The sequence below is a fragment of the Montipora foliosa genome, chromosome 4 (assembly GCF_036669935.1).
Source record: "Montipora foliosa isolate CH-2021 chromosome 4, ASM3666993v2, whole genome shotgun sequence".
NCBI lineage: Eukaryota > Metazoa > Cnidaria > Anthozoa > Scleractinia > Acroporidae > Montipora > Montipora foliosa.
Genome location: NC_090872.1, coordinates 22,258,783 through 22,268,098, shown reverse-complemented (window position 1 = coordinate 22,268,098; position 9,316 = coordinate 22,258,783). Strand labels below are relative to the sequence as shown.

The 9,316-nt window shown below is 39.7% G+C and overlaps 1 protein-coding gene and 1 non-coding gene across 3 annotated transcripts in view; one reads left to right on the top strand and one right to left on the bottom strand.

Annotated features, from left to right (window-relative positions):
- Nucleotides 1-7,266, bottom strand: part of LOC138000290 (protein transport protein Sec24C-like) — a 26,375-nt gene extending 19,109 nt beyond the window's left edge. Inside the window, exons 1-8 of one of the 2 annotated variants that reach the window (XM_068846601.1) lie at nucleotides 6,996-7,266; nucleotides 6,728-6,929; nucleotides 4,326-4,805; nucleotides 3,618-3,725; nucleotides 2,335-2,811; nucleotides 1,579-1,716; nucleotides 1,050-1,161; nucleotides 152-279 (exon numbers count right to left, since the gene is read on the bottom strand). In XM_068846601.1, coding sequence (XP_068702702.1) covers nucleotides 152-279; nucleotides 1,050-1,161; nucleotides 1,579-1,716; nucleotides 2,335-2,811; nucleotides 3,618-3,725; nucleotides 4,326-4,805; nucleotides 6,728-6,929; nucleotides 6,996-7,030 — 1,680 coding nt within the window. In that variant the 5' untranslated portion in view covers nucleotides 7,031-7,266. The remainder of the gene's footprint in view (nucleotides 1-151; nucleotides 280-1,049; nucleotides 1,162-1,578; nucleotides 1,717-2,334; nucleotides 2,812-3,617; nucleotides 3,726-4,325; nucleotides 4,806-6,727; nucleotides 6,930-6,995) is intronic. The other variant, XM_068846602.1, reaches the window with a different exon arrangement.
- Nucleotides 7,267-8,717: 1,451 nt separating this feature from the next.
- Nucleotides 8,718-8,790, top strand: Trnas-uga (transfer RNA serine (anticodon UGA)). The gene has a single exon. It is a non-coding gene; the product is annotated as a tRNA-Ser (tRNA).
- Nucleotides 8,791-9,316: the final 526 nt, after the last annotated feature.

Genomic DNA, 9,316 nt, shown 5'->3' with positions numbered 1-9,316 from the left:
GTAGCCAATTAAAATGCAAGATTTGCATTTGATACAAATAATAATTATTTTTAATGTCAGGTTATACTGCAAAATTAACGACCACTAAATTTTATCGCTGAACTCTTCAAAGAATAAAATTAAGAAACTTGAAAAAAATTATCAAGCTGACCTCTGAAGGACCTGTTTCAGCAAATGGAGTTATGACTGTTGCTAGTGGTATACTGGATGCTTGAAGTACATCTTTGTTACAAGGTATATTGTACATTGTACATCTCATGAAACGAGGACTGCAGTTGCCTGTGCAATAAGGATAGGTCAAAGTCTCAACAGATACAAAAAAATAACAACAAGATAATACAACGAAAGCATCCTTGACAAAAGAGTTAATAACATAGGTTTACCTTAAGACACCTGGGAGTGAGAATTAAGAGATTTTACTCTAACGCCAGACAATTTTACTCGTCTAATGGGGATGTCCGAAGCCATTTGAGGTTTCAGTGGGTTAAAATATCATAAAATAAAATGCATAACAGAAAAAGAACAGTGCTCCAAATTGCAACCAATACAGTCGCATGTGCGACTAAAATATCTGGAAAAGTTGCAAATTTACGACTACATGTAGTTTTCTCCTTCACTCTTTTGAAGAGCCACTTTACCACTAATTGAGCTAAAATAAATAATGAGATATTATTTTGTTTCTCGCCATGAAAATTGCTTTCAATCTGAAGATATGGGGCACAATTTCACTGCGACGTTACATCCCACAATCATTCACCATTTTCAGCAATGTCTTAACACACCATTGGGGGCTCATATTTTGTTTTGTTAAACCACTGGTAACACAATACAACTTTGTGAATAAAATTTGTGTAATTGCGACTAAATTTTTGTATCATGCTGCCAAATTGCGATGGGATTTTTTTCCAATTTTGATCCCTGAAGAAGCAAACTTTGTTCAAGACCCAGGCATTTTTGCCTCAAAAAAGAGACCTAGAAAGTAAAAAAGTAAGTTTCTTTGTGTAAAGTTACTGTTCAGTGTATACTTAATGACAAATGTGGCCACATACCATCATCTTGTATGACGAAATTGCTTGTTACAAGTGGAGGAGTCCGTCCTCTTGTGCTTGTAAGAAAAGCTGATCCTTTGTGAGCTTCATTGTCATCTTTCATCACTTGAATCTATTTTAAACAATCACATTAATCTCAATGCAAACCGAATTCAACTCACATAAGCCTTCTTACCCCAACATAAAAATTTTGTTGTCTTGAGATGATCTTCTAATTGCATGATTATTTCTGCACATTTGATTTCCTCCCATTCTTTTAATGTCTTTTCCCAAGAACACACAAGCCCAACAAGTTTCCCTGCTCCCTGTTTACACATAATTTATGATTTCAAAGCTTGTTTAAGCTATAAATTTTGGCAGCTTCTTTAATAATTAAAGAAGCTTCCAATAATTATTATCTGGAAGTGCTGAAATTGCCTAGGAAAGGTTTTATTAATTTTCAGGATAAAAATCAAAATTATGATACTAAGCTAGATGTTATGTGGACATACATGTTGAAAGGGACAAATAAATGCAGAATGGTACTTACTGGACTGGGCATTTGATCAGGATCAATTCGTCTCTGCTGCATTGGAGCATTCATAGGTGAAGGTCCCATGCCGGGCTGACCTGGTGCACTTGGAGGCATCCCTCCCATGGGGCCAGCACCGGGATACATGGACTGCCCCTGAAACAAACAAGGACAATTCACATTAAGTGTTGACGTACAATCTCAGAGAACAAATGGACACCCATAGGAAACAGAAAAGCAATAACTACATAACTACAATTTGATCCTCAAAGGAGGTAAGGAAACAAAAGTAAGTATAACTGTCTCGTAGAAGAAATGTTTGCCAAGAGATCACCTACAAGGTGAAACTGATGGCTGCTATGGTCCAGTCCCCAGTTGTTCAAAAGATGGATAACTCTATCCACGGGATAAATCACTAGCCATTGGATAGCGCAATTGGCTTTTCTATGACTTATCCACTGGATAGTGATTTATCTGGTGGATATTGCTATCCATCGTTTGAACAACTGGGGCCAGCTGGTTATATTATTATTACCAAGGCTATCAATACAGCATAAAAATGGTAACATTATTGAGCATTAATAATGTAAAGTAACTACCCTGACAAAGTTTAATAGCAAAAAGCATGAATAACTTGCATGGCATTTGGAAAAATATAATACAACTAATTACCCGCAAAAGTCCATTGAAAACCGCTCTAAAAGGTGTTTAATTTTATTTACTTTGTTCACATGAAACATTTGCATGCAAAACTTTGTTACTCCCTGAACTCACAGCATTGGATGGCATTCCCATCGTTCCAACTGGAGGTTTGGTCTCTGTAGGACTGGAAGAGCCATGTCCTGGATACAAGCGCCGACCACCAGGTAAGCCACTATGTAACATCGAACCTGCACCAGAACCCCCACTAGAAGGTGCAGCCTGGCTGATTGCTGGACCAGACAGACTTGTCACTCCAGCACCAGCCAGCCCACCATAAGGAGAACCAGGACTACTACTAACCTGTGGACCAGGGAAAGAGCCTGGCATTGGCGGCATTTGCGTGGCATTGGGTCTACCCATTGGAGGTTGGGTCATCCCTCCCATAGGAGGTGCACCTAAGCTAGTAGGAGGGGGTAATCCAGGCTGGTGCATAGGTGTCATGGAAGGCATTGTCGGGGGACCTGGGGGTCGACTTGTAGGTGCTGCCATCTGTTTTGCTGTGGGTGTTGACTGTGGGGGACCAGTTGGTGGTCCTCTGTATTGTCCTTGCTGCAAGAAAACATCGAATACAGATCCTTTATAACCAAGATAGTGCAGCCATCTTTTTAAACCTGAAGACTCTACTATAAAATGAGTTCCCTAAAAAGGACTTGAAAGGACAACAGGGGATTGTTACACTTTTCCTTGTTAACATACAGATTTGCTTGAAGAAGGCAATGTGTTATAAACAAATTAAAGGGGCTAGGTCACGCAATTTTAGGAAATTTCAGCACTGATCGAATGGTCATAGAATTAACTAAAATATCAAAATAACTGTTCAAAACTATAGGATTCAATGGTTTCAGCTTATTAACCTCCCTTTAGCTTACTATCTGCATTTTGGTTCTGATAGTCAGCTCAACAAAATAACAATTCATTGGTATTCATTAAACTTTTCAAACAAACAGTCCTCACCCACATTTTCTGATGTATCAGACTCAAATTTCTACTGATAACTAATTAGGAAATAACCTTACAATATTCAGTGCAGGTCTCTTGGCTCATCAATTAAAACATTGTGTAAACAAAGTAATATATTAGCCTAAGACTTACCATTCTCATCCCAAGGGCCCACTTTTCCTGAGAAGCACCAAGAACACAGACTATATTAGTGGCCACAGCCAATGCAGGAAGTCCATGAATCATGGACTTCCGGCTCTTCTGCACATTCTTAGAAATTTGAGACAACATCAGCCGTCAACAGTTACATCTTAACCATTAACCTGACTGTGCATATTTTCGGCTGTGGCTACAGTCCATGTTCTTATCTCTGACTACAAGAAAACTGGACTCTAGGGATGAGAATGAAGACTTACTGGTATATTTGAGCTGGGCTGGGAAGGCCATTCAGGAGTCTGTTGGTGGGATGACAAGGGCTGACTTTCTGTTCCACTGATATTAACATTGCTCATCTGCTGAACCATCTGTAAAATGTTAAAAGCACTGACCAATTAGAAGATGGTCAGAAATATAAGTTGATAACATAACCAAGATCAATCCACACCTGCACACTTTTTAACACTGGTATACATTTCAATGTCATTGTTATCTTAATGACAAACAAATGAATTTTATGAACATGAATAACAACAGTAAATGCACAAACGTTTAGCATGCAAGCAATTGGTGCATGTGTTCTGTAAATGCATTGGCAGTATATCTCCAAGCTGCACTACAATAATCTGTAGCCTACTGCAACAACAACTGCTGACTACCGAGAATATACTGTAAGGATGTTCCATAACCACAAAAATATTGCCATCTAGATTCTATGGGTAACCAGCTACCCCAAACTATCACTGCCTGATAATCTGATTGGATGCCCATTTGAGTTCCTACCAGTCTTGAGTACAGTCATCCTGTTAGAAAGCTTTGCCTCCAGTTGCGATTTAAAAGTAAGTGGTACAAGAATGAAGACCCAGGCAATAAAACAATGGAAAATTAATTTTGATGTCCAAAGCAAACTAACAAAATTTTTACAGTAAAATTGATCTTGATTCAAACAAGGCTGTAAGAAGGACAACCTGTTGTTGCTGATGAGCAGGACGTGATCCCTGTGAAGGTGGAAATCCAGGTTGCCCCTGGGTACTTCCCTGTGGAACAGGATACTGCTGGGATGAGGAGGATCCTCCAGGTCTTGATCCCTGCTGTAGATGCAAAGGACCTCCTGGTCTTGATTGCTGATGGTGCTGAGAAGACATTACTGGTCTCTGGCTTTGCTGCTGCTGCTGAATTTGTTGTTGGGGAGGCTGGTGTTGTAACAGCATTCCAGGTCTCTGAGTTTGACCTTGTTCAGTTCCTTGATGCTGAGGAAGTGAGTGCTTTTGCTGAGGGTACTCTCCCGGTCGACCAGGGGCATGCTGTTGTGTTGGGCTCAAGCCGGGTGGGAACTGTTGTTTCTGTTGATCAGAAGGAGGAGACAAAGTCCTGGTGTGTTGCAGTGGTGACGGTGAGAGGCGCTGGTTTGGCTGTTGAGTGGGTGGCCCTGGAAACTGATTCCCTATCTATGTAAAGAACAGCAAGCCGTTATTATCAGTTTTAAGGCTGTGAAACCAGTTATCAAAAAGAACTTCATTGAATAAAGTAATAGGAAATATTGTTCAGTAGCTTTACAGTTCAAATGAATCATTGCATTTTACTTCAGAACCCATACCCGGCCAACAAGACTGAGAGCACAACTAACTTGACTTATCAATAATATTTGAACATTGGAGCGCTTTTCAGACAAGTGCTGTAACGTTTACGTTTATTAAGGGCAGTGCCTACTAATTCAATGATATTTTTGCGCGGCTTACTGTATATGTTGCCGGTAAAATCAGTTCTCAGGTGAAATCCGTCTTTACCTATGTTAAATTGGTGATCCTCATTTTACCTATGTAGCATACGCACTCAGATGAATTTAAGAAACGTTTTTAGAAGCCTAAATTAAGCATAGAGAAAAATTAGGGTCAGGTTTGGATTTGTTTTGGTTATTATACATAGATATCAATTGACTTATTATACAAAAGTAAATAATAAAAAGAACTGTGTTGGGTTGAGCATGTTCGTCGTTGTAGTTCACTGGTGAAGACACAGGACTACAGGAGGGTGCGAGTTTGAGTACCGGTAAGTGATTAGTACAATCTTCTGTTTCCTTACTAAGTATGTTGTGATGTTGAGCCTAAAGAGATAAGTGAAAGAATACAGAAACCGCCAGATAAGATGATACGAAACAGTAAGAAGATATGTTGAGATGCGTAAGGCAATGAGAGTTTGAGGGAAGGCATAGGGTTTTCAATCCTTTTGGGGGGTGGGGGAGTGCACATTCAACCTAGGTAAAAACAGATTCAACCTGAGAACGGATTTTACCAACAACCTATATATAGGAAAAGCAGATCTTAAAAGAAATTTGGGTGTAACCACACATTTTTCAAAGATAATTAACCCATCGACATCCAAACCGGCCAAAACCGGCCAGACTAAGTATTTTACTCTGTCTAACGCCAGACGATTTTACTCGTCAGTGGGGAACCCCTGGGAGTCGATGGGTTAATCAACAATATTTGTAAAAAGCTTTAAAATACAAAGCAATGTATGGAACCACGCAAAAATATCCCTGTCTTAATAAGCACCACCCATAGGAAATCAGAGTATCTCGAGATGCGCAGAACGTATGTGCAATAACAATAGTACGCACCGTCCTTAATCAACATTGTTTGTACATCAAGTCAATATAAATAACACAAAATATAGGGAAGTCAAAGAACTACATATCAAATACAAAAGCAATAATAATACACAATAAACAAACAAGGCAAGGCAAATGCATGCAACCATCACCATGCATACAGCCAAGGAAAACACACAAGTAAAAAAGTCATTTCAACCGATCTTGAGATCCAGTAATAATAAACAAAGCCTTTTTTGAGATTACTTCCTACAGTCAATTAATATAACTCCGCTGACATTACTTATCGTTACAATAACATTATTGAGAATTACAAACTGAAAGAAAGGCGTTTCAACAGTTTCCCTAATAAAGTAGAAATTAATTCACACTAAATATCCATAAACTTTTACAAATCGTAGATTCTTAACCAATTAACTTATTTGAGTAGCAAGAAAAACACCACACACACATATATATATAGATGCATTATCACACACTAAATAAACACATTTACAATTCCACAGCTGATCAAAGCCAAAATATACCACTTCCGTATCGGTATGACACCAAAACTCCAGATAAAATAAAAAGTGCTCTAGTTTTCTTGTTTGAGAGAAAAAAAAAATTGTTTGCTACGGTTTAGACAGTGATCAAGATTTGTTGTTTACCAGTACGTTCGAAGAAGTAAGCTTAACCCTTCGCATGTTACCAGTTTTGTTTGCGAAATGGGGAAAGGCGTTTCACCGACATTTAAAATACTAATATCAGAACCCTTACCTTTGAAGGAAAAGGTTGTTTCGGTTGTTGATAAAACCCTGGAGGTTGCCGGCTTATATCTTGTTGAGAGGTGACACCATTGATATGTTGTGGGCCGTTCGCAATTGTACTGTTCGAGGGAAATTGTTGCTGGGGAAAACTGCCAGGATTTGACCTAGGATTCTCCATTCCACCCTTGACTGGTCCACCAAATGGCGAGTTCCTGTATTAAGTTAAAAAGTATTTAGTGATCAGCTCCAAAAAAAAATTTGGAGACCCTTCGTCATACCTTTGCCCAGTCATCGGAGGACGTTGATTCATCATCTTTCACACGACGTTTGGAAGAGTTTTTTGACAAAATAAACTCCAAACACTCAACTCAATCCCTCCCGAAGACAGTGCGGGGCAAAGATTTACGGACACAATACAGGAATTCTTTACAGGGCCCGAAACGATGCATCAATTTCTGTTCAAACGTCAGACATTTCTTATGCCACGTCGAAGAAGTTTCAATGCCCCCTGTCAAAATTCCCGGATGACCAACCGGCGCACTGTCATCTGGGTAACAAGCGCCAACTCAAAATTCTTTACGTGGCTCTCGCCAAACTCCCCCTCTTAAACTTCCCTCTGACCCATAATATTCTGGATTTTTGATTCCAGGCTTGAATTTGGCCCTTCCAAAAAAGCCCTAACCCTAAATCTTGTAACCTTATACTGAAGGAAAGCAAAACTCTAGTCAAAGTTAAAAGTGTTGAAGGGTGACCCCTATAGTGTTATAGATTTTACCCTGTCCGGCAAGCCAGACAATTTTACTAGTCAACTGGGGCTCCCTCGGGCAGCAATGAGTTACATGTAATTGGTTTTGCACATCACAGTGATGTAGGGTGAAATGCAGTAGAACTCAAGACCACCTCACGCCAGACCACAACATGGAACCTTTATGCCTCTCTACTAAGTGAGGGCTCTCTACTAATTTTGTCCTTATACGAGGATCGAACGAGGAGAAATTCATGACAGTCCCACCAATAGCAAAATAATGTAATTACAAGAGCATCAATGCCTCCTCCTCAGGTATTAAATGATCGGTATTGGGAAACTTTTATAGATCGCTGAAGGAAAAGTTTTAAGTTTCTTCCGGCATTTTTTATCCATTTGTGACATTTCGTTACATTAAAATTTACAAACGCTATGGGGTACAACACCCACTCCGTACCCCATTCAAGAAAATGTCACGATATTTTCAATCGGATTTTTTAGCCTCTAATTTATTCAGGGAATGATTATACCTTGAAGCAGTAAGGAATTATCGGTATAATTGGAGTTCCGAATCTCGTGACATCCAAAAATGGCTGCGAAGGAGACTAAGCTTGGATAAATCCGTAAGTCCCCGCAAGTGTGAATTAAGTTGAATAAGAACCTTTTCACCAGTATAAGAACGTTGAGGAATTAAAAACGTATTGTGAACATTCCTCAGGCTGAGAGCCGATTAAGAACGTTTTTATTTGCTCTTTTGTATTTTAAAAAAAATTATAAATTAAAGGTAAATAAATGTTTTCTATAACATAACAATGGTTCTCAAATTGCATGATACACATCTCAGTTTGCAAGATTGGAAAAAAAAAAAAGACACCCCGACCCCGGCCCCGGCCCCGCGTTTTGGCTACTACCGATTTATTGAAATATTATACCCTGTAAATTTAAGAACATCTTAAGAACGTTTTCAGCCTCACAAAGCAAAAATGTATAAGAACGATCAGCCTCAGCTCCAACATTAGACGTTCTTATAAAAAAAAAATAATGGTGTATGAGTAAATGATGAAATGGTATATGAAATGAATCATATATGAACTGCGGATATGAAATCAAGTAAAGCTATGATCTTCGCAGTTATGAACGCAATATTTACAATTGCGTAGAGAAGCCTGAAAAATTCAGGACTTCAACGGGGTTTGAACCCGTCATTCCTCACGGGACCATTAGAACCCACAAATGACCAGCTCCCAACGTCAGTGGCTTCATAGCTCAGTTGGTTAGAGCATCGCACCTGAATCGCGAGGTCACGGGTTCAAACCCCGTTGAAGTCCTGAATTTTTCAGGCTTCTCTACGCAATTGTAAAAATTGCGTTCATAACTGCGAAGATCATAGCTTTACTTGATTACTTGTGTAATGCCATTAAGCGGTATCCAGAGCCATGTCACGACACGAAAAATAGTGGATCCCGGTCCCGAGTCATGAATTCTGGATTCCAAGGTCTCGGGGGCCACCGAAATGGATCCTGGAGTTCCATACGAAGGATCCGGATTCCACGATCCGGAGCCTCACATTTGCTGGATTCCTTCACTACTTGGAGAATTTCGGTTTATCCACGCGGAGATGTCACCCTTCGCTCGCGCGTGACATACCCATGAGAGACGCGTCCGGTGGCTCGGGTATGCCATGCGCGCGATATGTCCAACAAAAACTCTGAATCAACGCGCGAAATATCAGAATTTAGGTCATTTCTTACTGTTGGCCATGGTTATACAGGATGTAGTGGAAAAATAAGCTGGGATACGATAGTTTTCATGGTTTTATGACAAGCATCAGCAGCCTGTTGTTTGCAGTTGACG